The sequence below is a fragment of the Orycteropus afer genome, unplaced genomic scaffold (assembly GCF_000298275.1).
Source record: "Orycteropus afer afer isolate SDZICR_OR568_19922 unplaced genomic scaffold, OryAfe1.0 scaffold00110, whole genome shotgun sequence".
Lineage (NCBI taxonomy): Eukaryota > Metazoa > Chordata > Mammalia > Tubulidentata > Orycteropodidae > Orycteropus > Orycteropus afer.
Genome location: NW_006921697.1, coordinates 6360069 through 6379610, shown reverse-complemented (window position 1 = coordinate 6379610; position 19542 = coordinate 6360069). Strand labels below are relative to the sequence as shown.

The window sequence follows — 19542 nt, the reverse complement described above, 5'->3', positions numbered from 1 at the left end:
CACCTCCCTGCCCTGCTCATGCCAGTGAGAGGGGGTCAGATGAGCTAATGCTTGGACTACTAATGAGTTAATGTGAGAACTCCTGGGCTCTGAACTTCAGATACCACACCATGTGAAGGGCAGGGTCTCTTTGTCCCTTTCTGCACACAGTAGGGGAGAGAGGACAGGTTGTGAATGGGTCTTGTGCAAGTGGTATAGGGAAGACAGAAGCTACTGCCTGGGAGGCAGGAGGCTTCGGCTCAGTGGCTAATGCAGCCCTCATGCACTGTGTGGTTCTGGGAAAGTTTCTCCCACCTGGTGATGTAGCACCTACTCATTACTTATGGAGAGTCCCTTCCAGCCCTGTCATCCTGGGAATGAGTTCCCTTTCCAGGAGAGGATGAAAAAGCCTCATTGATCAGGAAGAGAGTTCCTGTGTGCCCTTCAGTCATCCTGGAACTTCCGCTGACCATCTGGACATGAGGTCAGCAGTCATGGAAATTCCCTGTTTCACTTTGTGTTTCTTTCTTCCCTGAGTCCTGGCCCTCCCTTGGACGGCACTTCAGACCTCCAGAGAGGGTTTTTTAACAGTAGGTATTACTTCTGGGTTCCCTTTGCACACGGTCTGGTGGCCTGTGCTCTCTCCTAGCTTTGCCCACTAAGGCTAGAGCTGGGGAGAACAGCACTATCTATCTCCTTTTCTGATTCCATGAGCCCCAGCTAGCTCCCCAATACTGAGGCCTACTGAGCATGGCACATGGAGATGGAGGTTTCCGTTCTGGGTCATCGTTTTCCATGGCTTGGCCTTACATCTGGGCATCTCTGAGAGCATGGCTGTCTAACTCTGATTCTAAAAGTACATGGCATTCCACGGTACCTCTGGTCATGGGTCATGGTTAGGTTCTTTGGCCTTGATGTTTGAACATCTCTTCTTGGGAGTCAGAGGTAGAGTCAAGCTGGGGGCTCCTCTGGTCCTTTTGAGTCTTTGTGCTTTAAAGTAGAGGATTATTGGACCACTCTCTAAAGGTACTCTAGTAAACAAGATAGACTTGGTCGCTGCTTGCACGGAGCTTCTAAAACCAAAAATCAAACTCACTGCTATCCAGTCAGTTCCAACTAATAGCGACCCCTCCTTGGGTTTCCGAGGCGGTATCACTATTCAAGTAGATTACCCAGTCTTCCTTCTGAGGAGTGGCAGGTGGGTTTGAACTGCCAGACTTCTGGTTAGCCGTCAGATGTCTTAGGCACTATACCACCAGAGCTCCCAGAGCTTCTAAACTAGTGACCAAATCAAACATGGGGTAAAAGAATGACCCATATCATCTAGTAATATCAATTGTGAGTTCCATTTCGGGGAAATGTAGAGTAGTGAACAAGTCCCTGGGTGGTGCAAACAGTTAAATGTTTAGCTGTTAACTGAAAGGTTGGTGGTGCAAGTCACCCAAAGGTACTTCTTCTTCTTCTTTTTTTTTTTTTATAAAATGTATTTTTTATTGTGGGTTGTGGTCAGAAAAGTTGGGTAGAAACTCTATTAGCTTGGATGAAGGGAAAGGCAATATACAATAAAGGGGAGGACAACACAAAACGGCCAAGGCAGTGGGAGACATAGGAGGATCACGAGAGTTAAAGGCAATAAAAGTGAATACTATTACACACTATTACTACTGTGCTACAATAACAGCACAATCAATCAATCAATCAATCAAAGTTGGGAAAACACTGATCTAAATACTTCTAGAGGTCCTTGGATACTACAACTGGTTAACGTGCTCCACAGCTACCAAAAGTTTGGTGGTTCAAGTCCATCTGGAAGTGCCTCAGAAGAAAAGTCTGGCAATCTGCATACTTTCAAAAACTCAGCCATTAAAAACCCTATGGAGTAGTTTTACTCTGATACACATGAGGTCACTATGAGTTGGAGATGACTTGATGGCAACTGGTTTGGTTTCTGCTTTAAAGCCCACCAACCACTCCTCAGAAGGAAGGTTGAGCAATCTACTTCAGTGGTGACACCACCTTGGAAACCCAAGGAGGGGTCGCTATGAGTCAGGTTCGACTTGATGGTACTTAACAACAACAACAACAAAGTAAGAGTGGTGCTTTTGTAAGAACAGAATGCTCTCGTTGCCCATATATCTGTGTGTATGTTTATATGTGTGCCTGATTGGTTGGGTGTCTTAGAGCTGCCATAACAAAAAAAAAACCCCAAAGGTACTTCTGAAGAAAGACTTGACAGTCCATTTCCAAAATACCAGCCAGTAAAAATCCTACGGTGCACAGTTCTACTGTTACACACATATGGGGCTGCCCTGAGTCAGATTCAACTCAATGGCAACTGTTTAGTTTTAGTGCAATGAACAGAGACCAGACCGCCTGCTACCACTTGATCACTTAAGGTGGCTATAGCTTCTTCCAGCTCTCAGTCTTCTTGTGTATAAGATCCATTTAGCTTTTGGTGACAGCTCCCCTTCCAAGGGCTAGTGTTGTGTTGGGGACAGGAACCCAGAGATGAGTAAAGCATGATTCTGCCTGCAAGAAGTATGTAGTCAGTTGACAATGCTCACACCAGTCAGATATATCTCATACAGGGTAGGAGTTATTTTGATGAGCTGGACGGGGGTGGGGTGGGGGGGTGGTCACAGAGGAAGCTCTCTCCCCAAGTCTATCAACATTTATGAGCTTACTGTATGCCAGGCATTGTGCTATGTGCTTTATCCACACTGTCTCTTTTATTTCAGTGAACACAGCAGAGCAGTAATGCTCTGATGTGTAACATTGACCTTTCAGGTTCAAAACAAGTAACTTCTAAGGTGAGCGATGACTTTTCGGTTGGGCATGTAGGCAGCTGTCCTTTGCCTCAGCAGGGCCAGTAGGGCGTGGGTGCCTCCCACAGGGAGTGCTCATCTTTTGTTTGTTCATCTTGTCCTTGAGGGGGAGGGTTCCCACTTGCTAGAATTTTGTTTTTCTTTCTGGTCCAAGATGTCCTTTGATACTGTAGACTGTCTTGACAAAATCCTTGTTGTTTCTTGTGCTACAGGGCTGCAGAGCAGGGGAACCATGGCCCAGAAGTTACCTGGTAGCCCTACATGTAAACTTTGACTCTTTTCTCTGTCCATCTGGCCTGAGTCATGTTGAAGGAGTCCTGTGTCTTGGTTTGTGAGTGGTGGTGGTGGTGGTAGGTGCTTTCGAGTTCCAAATCATAGCAACCCTTTGGACAACAGAACTAAGCACTGTCTGGTCCTGTGCCATACTCGCTTTGCGCCATATTAAGTCTTTGCTACACTTGAGCTCATCGTTGCTGCCACTGTGTCAGTCTGTTTCATTGACCTTTTTACACTGACCTTCTGCTTTACCAAGCATAATATCCTTCTCCAGGGATTGATCCCTCTGACAGCATGGCTAAAGTAGGTGAGACGAAGTCTGGGCATTCTGAATCGCTTCTAGGGAGGATTCTGGGTGTACCTCTTCCAAGATAGATTTGTTTGTTCTGGCAGTCCATGGTATTTTCAATATTCTTTGCCAACACAATTCAAATGCATCAACTCTTCTGTGATATTCTTTATTCATTATCCAGCTTTCACATGCATATGAGGCTATTGAAATACCATGGCTTGGGTCAGGCACACCTTTCTTCAAAGTGAGATCTTTGCTCTTTAACACATATGAATGCAGCTAGGGCTAAAGTCTTAGTCTTTATAAAATCAAAACCAGACACTGCTGTTGAGTCGGATCCAACTCATAGTCACCCCTCCTTGGGTTTCCAAGGGTGGGTTTGAACCACCAGCCTTCTGGTTAGCAGTCAAAATGCCTTAGGCAGTACACCACCAGAGCTCCCAGTCTTCATAGGCAGAGCTGAATTTGTGTCTTGTCTTTCACTTGCTGGTGAAATAATTGTGACTGAATTACTTAACCTCTCTGAGTCTCATCCCTATAAATGAGGATGATGTTAGATTGTTTCCTAGAGTTGTGCACCTTAGCTAACAGAGTGCATCTGCAGCATTTAGTGCAGTCCCCAACACACAGATAAATAATGAATGGTGGCTGTTACTAATCTCTTCTCCTTTTTCTTTCATCAAGCACGATGCGAATTTGGAGTTTTGGGGGATTCTTGACTGCAGTAGTTTTTGCCTTGGGTGAGGTTTTGGTCTCCAAGTCCTTTTGAGGGCCCTGGTGGAGGCCTTTGGAGCTCTTTAATGTTGATGAATTGTCTGTAAGGTTGCAGTCTGGGCCAGTTTTGTAGCCGAAGGGTGTTTGCATGTACTGTTTCTCCTCTAGATATTCTTCCTCCAGATATCTTCATGGCCAACTCCCTCACCTCCTGAGGTCTTTCCTCACAGTGATTTAAAATTAAAGTCCTCACCTCTCTCTTACTCTCTTTCTCACTACTTACCCTCTAAACACTTTTTTTTTTTAAATATTTGATTTGGATGAAAGTTTATAGAGCAAATTTGTTTTCCGCACAACAGTTTATACATATTTTGTTTCATGACATTGATTGTAATCCCTGTAATGTGACAGCTCTCTTCCCACTTCCTCCCTGTGGTTATCTTTTCCCTGTGTCCTATAGACTTTTTTTTTCCATAGACTTTTCACCACCTGAAATTCTATCCTTTCCTCTCCTTGTCTATCTGTCCATCCATTCAGCTATCCATCTGCTTACCATCTGTCTCCCCACTAGAATATAAGCTCCCTGAAGAATTTTATCTGTTTTGTTTGCTGATAATTCCCCAGCTACCAGACTAGTACCCAGCACAGAGTTGATGCTATATAAATAATTGTTGGATGGATAGATGGCTGCATGGATGAATGAATGAATGATAGGAATGAGAGTTGCTCTACTGGATCACAGAACCAGGATTCTGAAATCACTTTGCAGGGTGGTTTCAAATGAAATAAAGCAATGAAATTGAACAAATTAATGTAAAAAACCTGCTGCATAAGTAGATAGGAAATTGATGGAAAATTTTTCTGCTCATTAGAACTATAAGGGACAGGCCGTCTGTGATATGAAGCTGAAGGAGGAGAGTGATATGTCTATTCATTTACGAAGTATTAGTCTTTTTCTTCCTCTTCTTCTTTTCTTTTTTTTTTTAAGAAAATCAGGTAAATGTGGGTAGAACTTTGGATTGGATTGACTTACATATTCCTTAGGAGGCAAGCACTTTACTTTAGAGATCACTGATTTAGTTTAAGATTTTCATTTTGCAAATGGGAAAACTAAATCCTCAGATAGGGAAAGGGGCTGCCCAAGATCCTTCAATGAGTTAATTCTAGACTGCTAATTAATTTGGTAAATGTTTATAGGGCATCTTCTTCATAGTTAATTCTGGGCTGGGTGTTGGGGATTCAGTGATGAGCAAAACAGACAGGAACCCTTGTCCTTCTGGACCCCATGGACAGGACTTAAGCTCTGGTTTTTGACTCCCAAACCAGTGTTCTTTCTTGTACTCCACATTGCATTCCACAGTTGATTGCTTGTCCAAATGAATTAACAGTACAGTGAGGCTGCTAAAAGAAACTCATGTCATCTTAGGTTGCATATTGTTGTTGTTATGTGCCGTCGAGTTGGACCCAACTCATAAGGACCCCTTCTTTGGTTTCTGAGGTGGTATCACTGTGGAAGTGGGTTGCCCAACCTACCTTCTGAGGAGTGGCTGATGGGTGTGAACCACCAGCCTTTTGGTTAGCAGTCAAGTGCCAAATGTCTATTAAGAAACAGAGTGTCCACATCAAGGGAGTGACTGTCCTGCTCTGCTGTGGTCAGGCCAGCCTAGTCTGCTGGCCTCTATTCTGGGTTATTGGGACTGTCTTCTGAGGCACTGACAGATGAGCTTACCCAGAGAAGACTCCTGAATGGCCTGGCCAGCCCCCTGATACACTGCTGTTGTCCTTACAGCTAGGTGGGCACCACGGCAGGGGCTGAGCCACACCAATGGAAGGGCGAGGACCTTACCGGATCTACGACCCTGGGGGCGGTGCGCCTCCAGGAGAGTCATCCGCAGCTTTTGAGCGCCTAGTGGAGGAGAATTCCCGGCTGAAGGAAAAAATGCAAGGGATAAAGATGTTAGGTAAAGCAGACCCTGCACCCTTCCTGTGAGCCCCCTTCCTGTGGTGTAGGGCTGGCATACCCTCCCTGAGCCATCCTCTGTCCCTCCTGGTGACAGTATACCCAGCCCTGATTCCCCAGAACCTTAATGATAGGATATGGGGTGCCTAGCAGGACTGAGGGGAAGGAGGGAAGTGGGGGAGAGGGAATTAGAAGGTATGGTTTGTGGACATAGAATCAGAATGGCCTTATCTTTGAGAGGCAGCAAGAAATGGGGAGAGGCGCTGTCACCAGGGGAGCCAGAGCATGGGTCTCAGATGATGGAGTTAGGGAGCAGAGAGCAGAGCCTGGCCTGAAGCAAGGCAGGAGTAGGCCCCTTGATTTCTCTTCTGGCTTTTGCTTGAGCGGTCCCTACTGCCTAGCACCTTACCCACCTCTACATGGCTGAATTGTCCCCCCCGTCAGCCCCTAACCCAGAGGCCATCTCCTTTCCGTGCACAACCTTTATTGATTTCTTATCCAGACAGGGTCTGTCTTTTGTCCAAACTCCTAACACTTCGTTTGCCTTGCCACCAACTTCTCTGGTCTCAGGCTTTGGGGCTGAATATAGTTCCCTGATTTTCAGAATGCTTTCTCCTTGCTTAGCAGATCCCTGCTTCGGATAGCAGATTGGGGAGGGAGGGATAGACTTTCTCCTTCTTCACTGGTGTAGAAGGAAAATTGAGGCCTAGAGGGGTCGAAGCAATTTGTTCCTGAGTGGATGGCATTTCCAGAGTCTCTACCCCTTACACAGCCCCTAGCTCTGGGAGCTTAGGCTGTGGGTAGCGCTCAGGTGCCTTGGTGGGAGGCCCAAGAGAGCCCTTGGCTTTCTGTGGAGCTCTGTGCCTGGGTATGGAAGGAGTGGGAGATGGAAAGCATGCCAAGGGCCGGTTTTCCCTAGATTCCTACCAATCCTACTTTCTCCAATTGCTGGGCTCTCTTCCTTCTTCAGGCTTGCTTTTGGTGGTAGATTGAAATGGTGCTTATCCCACTAAGCCCTTGAAGTTATGGTGGGAATGAAGTCCAGAGCCTGGAACCTCTGAAGCTGGGCAAAAGCAGGCTTTGGGCCATGGTAGATCTAAGAAAATCCTTTTTGCTCCTCTCTCCCCCATTGCCTCTCCAGGGGAGCTTTTGGAGGAGTCCCAGATGGAGGCATCCAGACTCCGGCAGAAGGCAGAGGAGCTGGTCAAGGATACTGAGATGCTCCAGCCATCCTCTTCCTCTTTGGCCTCGTTTGACCACCTGGCTGAGCTCACAGGTACGAGGGGAATATTTCCTTATACCTCAGACTGCCTAAACCCTTAACAGTGGACTCTGTTCTTATTATGAAGTCCACGGCTTCCTTATTTACCCACAGACCTCCTCCCATTCATTTTTTTGGCTACAGTACCCCTCAGAGGGTCAGATTCAGAAGAGACTTCAAAATAGTCTTGTCCAAAAGTGGCTGGTGACTTATAACTCCAGAAGCCCTGGCTGACATAGTAATAGTTAACAATCCACTGTGTCCAGATATGGCTACAGGACCTTTAGCAGCATAGTTATACTGTGTGCCAGGTGTAGTGCTCTAGGCAGCAACTTTCTGTTACTTAGTTGAAAGCTCTCTAGTCCAATCCCCTACCTTCCATTTTACAATTGAAGCTGAGGCCTTGGGAAGAATCTGGACTTGCCTTTTATCTTGCCACAGTATAGTTCAGATGTAATGTCACATACACTTCATAGTAAAAGAAAGCAGTGGCTGTGACTAAGGATTAAAGTCCTGTTGTGGTCACTTCATTTATTCTGGCATGTGTCAAAGTCTAGGGCAAGGTCTGGGACTGGGGAGAAAGAGGTCCCACCCATGGGGCTTGGGTGCCTCCTACTCTAGCCCCGCATATGGTCTTGGCCCAGGTCACATAGTGGAATAGCCTTCTATTTGGCTGTTGGTTACCTTTACTCAGTTGACAGGTAGAGGTCAGTGATGATCTCAGAGTACGCTGAACTGCAGGTGCTGGGCATAGCCAGTCTCTACCCATCCATTTAGCAGTGTGCCTGCTGGGTGCCAGGCCCAATCTGAGAGTGAGATGTAGCGCTCACCTCAAGGGCTTCCTGTGACATGAGCTCTAGAAGGTTAAAGAAGGAGAGTTGAGTTTGAGTCTTGGTTTTGCAGTTGTTGGTAGTGTGACATTGGGCAAGTTGGTGGGCCCAGGCCTTAGTTTCTTTACCTTTAAAATGGGGATAGAGGGCTGCCATGTGAAATGGTTGAGGTAAGAGATTAAAAACACTTTGTAAATTGTAAACCATCATCCTTATCATTGAGGCAGATTTAAGGTAGCAAGGAATAGTGGCCACCTTGGGATTTTCCCAGTAAGTCCAGGGAAGACATCTCTCTGTCCCTATCATTCCAGGGCCAGTCATCCTTCCAGGCCCTCTTGGAACCATCTTCCATTTTCCTAGATTCACATGGTGAACTCTATCTGGGAACTCTTCTGGCCAGGGCTGCCCTGAGGGGGAGGTATCTGGGCTTTTCTGCTTAGCTTGCTGTTCATTCTTGCTTTCTTGATTCTCCAGGAAAGGATACCAATGTCCCAGCACCTCCCATTGATCCTGCATATGCCAGTGACAAGCCAGAGCCAGTCCCAAAACCTCCATCAAGTGTAAGTTGCATTTGGAGTCATGGCTGCAGATTGCCTGGACCTCAAGGGCCTGCTGGCCTACAGGAATGTGGAGAATGAGGGTTGGGGTCAAGCAACTTGGGCTCTGACTTTCTGGGTGATGTTGGGCAAGTTAATCTCAATATCTCTGGGGCCTCAGTTTCCCTATTTTCAAATGAAGGTCATAGTTAAAGCTTACCAGGAAGACCCTGGTATACACAAGGAATCCCACCTTTATTATTCAATTGCATAATGTTAAGTATGTGGTGATTGTGCACAGTCCTGGGAGAATAGATGGATGTAACTTCTCATATTCTCTAAGGGGGCTCAGAAACAGTCTTCTATAGATGTGGCTTGAGAAGTTTGCTTGGTATCCTAAGTCTCTGAGTTATCTAATGCTGCTATAACAGAAATACCACAAATGGGTGCTTTTAACAGACAGAAAAGAATTTTCTCGCAGTTTAGAAAGCTAAACTCGTTCTTCAGGAAGGCTTTCTGTCTCTGCTGTGGTGGAGGGTCCTTGTCTTTTGAGCTTCTGCACTCGGGCAGTCTTTATGTGATTTGGCATCTCCCCCCATTTCTGCGTCTTCCTTTGCTTATGAAATTCTTTATGTCTCAAAAGAGATTGACTCAAGATACACTATACACTAATACTGTCTCATTAACATAGCAAAAACCCATTTCCAAGTGGAATTGTAAACACAGGTATAGGTCTTAGGATTTGTTGTAGTTGTCTTTAGGTGCTGTTGATTAGGCTCTGACCCATCGTGACCTTATGTACAACAGAATGAAACACTGTCCGGTTGTGTGCCATTCTCAAAATCCTTGCTATACCTGAGCCCACCATTGCAGCCACTGTGTTAATCCATCTTGTTGAGAGTCTTCCCCTTTTTTGCTGACCCTACACGTTACCAAGCATGATATTCTTCCCCAGGAATTGGCCCCTTCTGACAACATGACCAAAGGAGGTGAGATGAAGTCTGGCCATTCTCACTTCCAAGGAGTATTCCGGCTGCACTTCTTCCAGGACAGATCTGCTTGTTCTTCTGGCAGTCCATGGTACTTTCTGTATTCTTCTCCAACACCACAACTCAAAAGTATCAGCTCTTCTTCGGTCTTCCTTATTCATTGTCCAGCTTTCACATGCATATGAGGTGATTGAAAATACCATGGCTTGGGTTAAGGGCATCTTAGTTTTCAAAGAGACATCTTTGCCCTTCAGCACTTTAAAGAGGTGTTTTGCAGCAGATTTTCCCAATACAATATGATGTCTGATTTCTTGACTGCTGCTTCCATTGGTGTTGATTGTGGAACCAAGTAATAGGAAATCTTTGAAAACTTCAGTTTTTCTCCATTTATCGTGATGCTGCTTATTGGTCCAGTTGTGAGTATTTTCATTTTTTTTATATTGAGGTGTAATCCATACTAAAGACTGCAGTCTTCAGTCTTCATCACTAAGTGCTTCAAGTCATCTTCACTTTCAGCAAGCAAGGTTGTGTCATCTGCATATCACAAGTTGTTAATGATTCTTCCTCCAGTCCTGATGCTGCATTCTTCTTCATATAGTCCAGCTTCTTGTATTATTCACTCAGATTGAATAAGGATGGTGAAAGGATGCAACTGTTATGCATGCCCTTCCTGATTTTAAACCACGCAATGTCCCCTTGTCCTGTTTGAATGTAAAGGTTCCTCATGAGCATAACGAAGTGTTCTGGAATTCCCATTCTTCTCAATGGTATCCATAATTTGTTATGATCCACACACTCTAATGCTTTTGCATAGGCAATAAAACACAAGTAAACATCTCTCTGATATTCTGTGCTTTCAACCAAGATCCATTTGACATCAGCAGTGATATCCCTTGTTCTACATCCTCCTCTTAATCCAGCTTGCTTTTCTGGAAATTCCCTATCAATCTGCTGCTGCAACAGTTTTTGAATTATTTTCAGCAAAATTTTACTTGTGTGTGATATTTATGATACTGTTCTATAATTTCCTCATTCTGTTGGGTCAGCTTTCTTTGGAATGGGTACAAATATGAATCTTTTCCAGTCAATTAGCCAGGTAGTTATTTTCCAGATTTCTTGGCATAGACAAATAAGTGCCTCTAGAGTGGCATCCATTTGTTGAAACATCTCATATGGGTATTCCATCAATTCCTGGAGCCTTGTTTTCACCAGTTCCTTCAGTGAGGCTTCGACTTCTTCCTTCACTACCATCGATTCTTGATCACATGCCATCTCCTGAAATAGATGAACATCTACCAGTTCTATTTTGTACAGTTACTCTGTGTATTCCTTCATCTTCTTTTGATGCTTCCTACATCATGTAATGTTTTGCCCATAAAATCATTCAGTATTGCAACTCAGGGTTTGAATTTTCTTCTTTAGTTATTTCAGCTTGAGAAACACTGAGCATGTTTTTCCCTTTTGGTTTTCTAACTCAAGGCCTTTGCACATCTCATTATAATAATTGACTTTGTCTTCTTGAGCTGCTCTTTGAAATCTTCTGTTCAGCTCTTTTATCTTGTCATTTCTTTCCTTTACTTTAGCTACTCTGTTCAAGAGCAAGTTTCAGAGTCACTTCTGACATCTATTTTGGCCTTTTCTTCCTTTCCTGACTTTTTTAATGACCTTTCTTCATGTATGATATTCTCAATGTCATCCCACAGCTCATCTGGTTTTGGTCATTGGTGTTCAAGGTGGAATATAATCATGGTCCTGTTTTTGGCTCTCGTAGACTTGTTTTAATTGTCTTCAGTTTTAACTTGAACTTGCATATGAGCAGTTGATGGTCTGTTCCACAGTCAGCTCCTGGCCTTGTTTTGGCTGAAGATATTGAGCTTCTCCGTCATCCTTTTCCATACATGTAGTTGATCTGATTCCTGTGTATTTCATCTGGCAGGGTCCACCTGTACAACCATCATCTATGTTATTGAAAAAGGGTATTTGCAATGAATGTCATTGGTCTTGCAAAATTCTGTCATGTGATCTCCAGCATCATTCTGTCACAAAGGCCGAAGTTTCTAGCTACCAGTGATTCTTCTTTGTTTCCAGCTTTCGCAGTCCAATCACTTGTAATAATACACCTTGATTACATGTTTAGTCAATTTCAGACTGCAGAAGTTGGTAAAAATCTTCCATTTTCTTGTCTTTGGCTTTAGTGATTAGTGTGTAAATTTAAGTAATAGTAACATTAACTGGTCTTCCTTGTAGGTATGTGTGGGGAAGTACTGATAGCAGGATAGGTCTTGAAATATTCTTTGATATGAATGCCATGCCATTCCTCTTCAATTTGTCATTCCTGGCATAGTAGATCATATGATTGCCTGATTCAAAATGGCCAGTACTAGTCCATTTCAAGGAGCCTGGTAGCGTAGTGCCTAAAGCACTTGACTGCTAACCAGAAGGCTGGTGGTTCAAACCCACCAGCCACTCCTCGGAAGGAAGGTTGGGCAATCTACTTCCGTAGCGATACCACCTCGGAAACCCAAGGAGGGGTCGCTGTGAGTTGGGTCCGACTCCACGGCATAAAACAACAACAACAACAACAGTCCATTTCAGCTCACTAACGCCTAGGATATTGATCTTTATGTATTCCATTTCATTTTTAACAACTTTCCATATTCCTACATTCATAGTTCATACAATCCACGTTCTGATTATTAATGGATGTTTGCAGCTGTTTCTTCCCATTTTGAGTCATGCCCCATTAGGAAATGGAGGTCCTGAAAGCTGTACTCCCTTCTTGTCCATAAGGTCCACTTGACTTTGAGGAGGCAGCTCTTCCCTAATCATAGTTTGAGTGCCTTCAAACTTGAGGTGCTTATCTTCTGGCACTAATGAGACTGTTTCAGGACTAGTCATAAAGTTTTCTGGTAATATGTCAGACAGTGTTTCAACTGCTATTCATAAGGTTTTCACTGGCCAGTTCTCTGAGAAATGGATGGCCCCTTTCTTCTTTTGAGTCTGTCTTAGTCTGGAGGCTCCACTGAAACCTGCCCACCATGGGTGACCCTGTTGGAATTTGAAATACTGGTGGCATAGCTTCCAGCCTGACAGCAATAAGCAAGCCACCACAGTACCACAAACTGACAGACAAGTGGTGGGGGCTTAAGGTTTACAACACATATATTAGAGGGACGCAATTCATTCTCTAACACTAGGGTTGGATGAGACCCAAAGTGTCATTTGGTTTAGCATCTTCAATCTACAGTTAAGATCCAGAGAGATTATGGTGTTTTCTAAGATCCTGCAGATAACTGGGGAAATGTGGAAATGAAAGGCAGACTTCCAGGGTCCAGGGCAGGGCTGACACCCAGACTCAGGTTCTTGGAGGCCATGAGGCTCAACCAGAAACTACACACAGAATTCCTCCCATCCATCCTGCTTCTTTCTGGAATTAGGGAAGGCTGAAATGGTCTTTGTAGAACAAGTTTAATAGGAATCCTAGTGCCAACTGCCAGTTTGAATGGACTATTGGCCTATCAGCTGGTTGTGCAATCAGTGAATTCTTGGAGCAGTCAGGAGATGTGAAGAGTATGGGATTCCTTGGTCACTCAGGATTTGGGTGAATCCTAAAAAAGTCTCTCCACACTTGTTGAAGCTTTTTTGGATTTTTCGCAAAACAGTTTACTCATCTGGGATAGCTGGGGCTGGGAGATGGAAAGGCCAGCACAAGACCATGCTTGGTGGTGGCCATCATAACTGCTATCTGGGTGGCCAGTCAGAGACATAGGCCTGTGAGATGACTCTAGTGCAGTACCAGGAATGCTGAGTTTGCAGGCATTGAGTTTAGTCCCTGCTTGTGCATTAACAAGCTATGTTGTTGTTATTTGTCGTTGAGTCGGCCTCGACTCATAGCGACCCCTCCTTGGATTTCTGAGGCAGTATCACTACGGAAGTAGATTGTCCCATCTTCCTTCCGAGGAGTGGCTCGTGGGTTTGAACCGCCGGCCTTCTGGTTAGCAGTCAAGTGCCTTAGGCACTACGCTACCAGACCTCCCTAACAAGCTATATGACACCCGTTTCCTTATTTATTCAAAGGGGACAAAACCCTCTGGCCCACCCGATGGGTTGCTTTGGGAAATAAAGGAGTTTGTGAAAACACTGTTGTTGTTGTTATGTGCCGTTGAGTCGGACCCGACTTATAGCGACCCCCCCCTTGGGTTTCTGAGGCAGTATCACTATGGAAGTAGATTGCCCCATCTTCCTTCCGAGGAGTGGCTAGTGGGTTTGAACCGCCAGCCTCTTGGTTAGCTGTCAAGTGCTTTAGGCACTATGCTACCAGACCTCCTTGTGAAAACACTAGTACAAGGTAAAGAAAATACAGTCCTAAAGTGTTAAGGGATTCAAGTCAGCTAGTCCAACATCCCTGTTTAATAAATGAGGAGACTGGGTAGAGAGGGCATATGACCTTAGACCATGTGGTGGGTTATAGCAGGCTGTAGGGACCTTGCTTTGTGGTCTCATATGAAATAGTGTGTAAGGTCCCCTGTGAGCTCAGCCTGGGTCGGCTCACCTTTGCTTAGAGTAGGACACAGGGACACACTGGGGATAAGATGAGGTTTTCTGTCCTGTTCTTTGCCCCTCCCTGCTCCCAGCTTCGGTCTCCTGAGGAAGGCTTGAGGTGTCTTCTCTTAGGCAGCCCCTGACTCCCTTTCTGCACAGGGTACTTCCTCTGAATTTGAAGTGGTCCCTACTGAGAAGAATTCTCCGACAGAGAGTGGTGGCAGCTCCAGGAACATGATGGTGAGTGGATAGGCAGGGCCCTAGGCCCATCCCACATGTTTCCTCTGTTTCAGTCCCTGTTCCTGTGTGAGAGGCACGGGGCCCAGTCAGATCCCTTGGGGGTCCTGGGGTCATCTGGGGACACATGAGGGGCTGGAGCTAGGCATGCTTCTTGTTCGCATATGCAAATCTCTAGGCTGGTGACTTCCCAGACTTGGGCCACACAGATGCCCAGCCATTGTGAAAGCTGGGGCATTTCTTCAGCCCTTTTGTCTTCTGTTGAGCACTAGCCATCTCCACGCACACTGTGATTCAGTCCTGTGGGCCTCGAAGCTGCTGTCTGGGTAGAACAGCAGAAGTCAGAAAGGTCCAAAGCTATTTAAGGCAGGTGATTTATCCCTTTATAGACTCTTAGTTCCCTGGCTTTCTTCCGGGGCATGCAGGTAGGAGGTTAAACTTTCCACTTACACACATGTGACTGCCCACATACAGTCCATCAGCCCTGGGTGTCCACCCAATATCCTCGTTCCACACATTAGCACACTTGCTGCCTTTATCCCAACTACATCTTCCTTTTGCTGCTGTCTCTTAAAATGGCAAGCTTATCAGAGAATCATTCTGAGGTCTTAAAGTCTGTCTTTTCCTCCACCTTTCCCCCTCTTCGAGATTTTGTTGTTGTTAGTACATGATCTGACCCTTTTTTGATACCTTGGATTCCCACTGCTTCATCCCCAAAAGAATTTGGGTGTCAAATGCTGCTCTTGTGTTTATTTTATTTATTCACTGATTGCTTGTAGCTAAGAATCCCCAGGGCAATGTCCCCATCAAGTAGTTGTCAGCCCTAGAGCAGCATGCCTTCAGTTATGACTAGCATGCTTCCACTTCACCAGGCAGCTCATAGGATTAGGAAGGTTTTCCATGTTTTGTCTCCTGAGATCTTCTGTCCCTGAGGGCTGTGAGGAGCTGGCTGAGGAGGCAGGTCCCCCTGCTAGAAAGTCTTCTCTCTGCATCCTTGGGCCAATAACTTTATTTGCTTAATATATTCCTGCTTTGCCTCTCTAATGTTCCTGGCCTAGGCTAAGCAAAGAGAGAATAGCATCTCTGGCCTCCAGAGCTTGTAGGCCAGTGGGAGAAATCAGATGCATGAAGCAATTCTTGAGCTTTGTAGAGCAGCATTGGCCCCCTTAACTTAGCCTGTGGGAAAAGAGGCAGCAGGGGAATGAATGCAGAATTGAATAAGTAGCATTACTTCCTGATAAGCTGAGGTGCTAATAATATTCAGTGGGCACTAGCTAAATGCTGAGTTGTGGGTAGAGATCATTTGTATTGCTACAGTGGAGGTCAGTGTGGCAGAGCACTGGATTATGAGTCAGGAAACCTCTGTTTTCTATCCCTAGCTCTCCTCCTGATTCATGAGTGACATTGGGCAAGTTCCTTCTTCCCATGCTTTGGTTTTCCAACCTGAACCATGACGCTTCCTGGAGCTCGATGTCTTGTGATTCCCACAAATGTTCAGGAAAGGGCCTCTGGAGAAAGTGAAATGTGGGCAGGGCCTGGAGGGTTTGCAGAGGCAGAGGGGCCACTGAGGGATGAAGCCCAAGGAGGCCTAGGGTGGGGGAAAGGTGGGAAGCCCAGCCAGATGTTTCCTCAGTTGGGACCAGGTGCCGTGGGACCTCAGATGCCAGGCAAGGGAGCTGGGCTTGACATAGTCAACACTAAAGTGGTTCCATGGGTCCTCAGGCACAGTGTTGGCATAACAAAGGCAGTGTCTTTGGGAGGAGTCGTCTGGGCAGAGGAGAGAGATTGAACTACTCTGACCCTACTGTGCCTCATTTTCTTACTTACACATTTACTAGACGGGGATTTTTTGAAATATCTAGAGCTGTGATTCTTAACCTGTTTTGAGTCTTGGGCCCTCTGAGAAGCTGACAAATGCATGGGCCATTCCCCAGAAGACACCCACTTACACATAAAATTTAGACAATTTTCATCCCCATGTGGCTTTCCAGTTAAGACTCCCTGAGCTAAAGAAGTAGTGCTGTCTATATAGTGCTGTGCCTTTTCTGGGGTTTCAGCTTTCCTGTGTTCGTTCATACTGGTAAGAACCCTGTGAGGAAGAAGGGAGGAGGGGGGATGTACATGAAATAGATGAGGACATTGAGGCCCAAGGGATGAGCAATTTACCCACAAGCCCTGAGTGAAGCCCAGAGTGTGGGAAGATGGTGGCTTCCTCTGCTATTAAGCTAAGCCAGTGGCTGGGAGCCCTGAGTCCTGCCCTGTGAGTCAGCCCCAGACAGGGAACCTGTGTAACTAGAGAATTTCCCTTGGCTGAGCTGGGGACAGAGTGGGAAACTGAGTCATGAGGAATGGGGAAGCAGAGAAGGAATGGGCTGGCAGTGCCTACCCAGGCCTTGGTGAAGAGTGACCTTTGCCTCCTCCCTGCAAGCAGGAGCTGGGCCCCCTGCCCCATGAGGACAGCAACCTGATGCTGCACCTGCAGCGGCTGGAGACCACTCTGAGTGTCTGCGCTGAGGAGCCAGACCACAGCCAGCTCTTCACCCACTTGGGCCGCATGGCCCTTGAGTTCAACCGGCTGGCCTCCAAGGTGCACAAGAATGAGCAGCGCACCTCCATCCTGCAGGTAAGGCTGGGCACAGGGAGGGTTCCCAGGGGAGGCTCTTTGGAATCCAGAGGAAGCCATGGAGATTTCTGTGGGTGATATTGTGAGCAGACTTTAGACTTCTTGCTCAGGGTGATGAACAGAGTAGGCAAGTGATGGGAAGGGAAGAGGAAGGAATTGGGAAATGGGTGGGGGCAATGCAAATGTAATCATTGAGGATAGTCTCAGGACTCATTGATGTGGGCAGATGGGGAGCAGTCCTGCCTTTATTCTCTACCTCCAGGGTGGGGAAAAAGAAAGGAAGAGAGGTCAGCACCTTACAGTTACTACCACTGACTCCATGAGGTGGAAACCAGATTTATCCCCACCTCATAGGTGGATAAACAGCTCTTGATAAACAGCCCTACTTTTTGCCCAAGATCATCCAGCTAATAAATGGTGCTGGGATTTGAACCTAGATCTGACATATTCTAAACCTTATGCTCTTAACCATCATTCTATCCTGCCTCCTCAATTAAATTTCCTTTTAAAAATTCTCCCTATGACATTGAAATCAAGTCAGATTTCCGTCCTAGACCAGGCTAGGCTTTAGAGTTATATGATTTTTGGTTCTAGTCGTGACTAACTACATGACCTTGGACAAGTCACTTAGCACCTCTGTCCCTTACTGTCCTTATCAGTAACACAGAGCTAGGAGTGCCTCCCTTATAGGATTGCAGTGAATTTTAAATGAGGCAATGTACATTAAGTATTGAGTATAGTGCCTAGAACATACTAAGTGCTTGAAAAGTGGTCACTGGTATGATTCACTGAGAATGGTCACCTATACTGGGCAGGGCCCCTTAGCCTTGAGGGGTTTGGGGGTAGGAAAGAATTCATTTATAATTGGTGACTATTTCAAAGATGGAGAAACTGAAACTCCTAAAGGACCTGGTCAGGATCTGGGCTCTGTCACTTGCTATAATTTAAAGTCTCCTTACTCCCTCTTAGGCCTTCCTTCTATGCCAGTCACAGTTTTGTAACCTCATTTGTGTCAGCACACGTTTAAGTGACCACTGATACAAGGAGGGAGTCCACCTTGTGTGACTTTGGGAAGGACTTGGGTTGACAAGGGCATCTAGGCTAGAGACATGGAATGAGGATAGATGTAGGGAGTAGGCTCAGAGGACTCTGGAGAGTGCAGTACTCCCATCTCACCTGGAGTGAAGGGGCACATTGGGAGAAGAGGTTGGAGCAGCTCTGTAGAGGGCTGGGTTGAGGAAGATGTCAACAGCCCTTTAGCATGTCAAAAGCTGAACGTTGGGAAGGTGAACCTGGTACATTGCATCGGGTGAAATCACTGCTGAGCATTGGTTTTTCACCTTTGAAATAAGCATAGATATCAGACCTTGAGAAAGGGGTCCCACCAACCTCTGTTATTTTTTTGCCACGTCCTTGTTTGTTTCCTTCTCAGCTCTCACCATAGTTTGTAATCATTTTATTTACTTTTTTTGTACTCCCTGCTAGGATGGAAGCTTCATGAGAGGGCCAGGTACCTTGTCTATCTTGGTCAACATTATACTCTAGTTAATCTGGTACTTAGTAGGTAGGTGCTCAGTATATATTTGGTGGAATGAATGAGTGAATGAATGAATGAACATATGGATTCATTGGTGAGTCTCCATTAGCATCTCTGATGGATGGTGTTGATCTTGGTGACCTCTGAGATCTCTATCCAGTGGCTACTTTGTGCCCAGCCTGCTTACTTAACCCAGAGACCCTGAGGAAATAGATTGGAATGGCAGGACAGAAGATGAGGCCTCACCCTGGCCTTCCCTAGTGACCAGGAGCAGGACGTTCTGTTCCCTGGAGGCCCCACCCAAGGCCATGGCATACTGGGTATTTACCCAGCCTGTGGGTAGAGGTTGAATAATCCTGTTCCTCCTCAGTCATTCATTGATTTGTTTATTGGTTCATTCAACAAACATTTATCAAGGCCAAGTATGGTACAGGTTCCTCTGTGAGGCTTGAAGGAATCAACAACAATAGGACCGCGTGTTAATATAACTTCTGTGCTTTTGTTCATTGTGTTTTCTCAGCCTGGGATCCCCCATGTCCTACCACCCTCCAGTTCAAGGCTCTCCTCCATTCAGCCTTCCCACTACTCTACTGCATTAGTCAGAAATGGCTATGTTTTGCTGTGGAAACAAACAGATCTGAAATCTCATAAAAAAAGGGTTACATCATATTCTGTGTTGGCAGGTGTTTGCTTCTGCCCAATAGTTACTTAGGGACCTGTGCTAACAGAGGCCCCACTATGTAGTATCCTTTGGAGTACGTCCACATTAGTCATGGCAGGGAAAAAGAATTGTGCATAAAAAACAAAAACAAAAAACTAGTTGCCATCAAGTCAATTCCAATTCATGGCAACCCTGTGTACTTCAGAGTAGAATTACACTCTGTAAGGTTCAAGGCTGTCACCATTTAGAAAGGAGCCCTGGTGTCAAAGTGGTTAAGCAC

The 19542-nt window shown here is 45.6% G+C and overlaps 1 protein-coding gene across 1 annotated transcript in view; it reads left to right on the top strand.

Moving 5' to 3' along the window:
• Positions 1-5911: 5911 nt before the first annotated feature.
• TNIP1 (TNFAIP3 interacting protein 1) overlaps positions 5912-19542 on the top strand; it is a 57940-nt gene continuing 44309 nt past the window's right edge. Inside the window, exons 1-5 of the mRNA XM_007943630.1 lie at positions 5912-6047; positions 7188-7322; positions 8612-8697; positions 14364-14444; positions 16873-17064. Of these exons, the coding sequence (XP_007941821.1) occupies positions 5912-6047; positions 7188-7322; positions 8612-8697; positions 14364-14444; positions 16873-17064 (630 nt within the window). The remainder of the gene's footprint in view (positions 6048-7187; positions 7323-8611; positions 8698-14363; positions 14445-16872; positions 17065-19542) is intronic.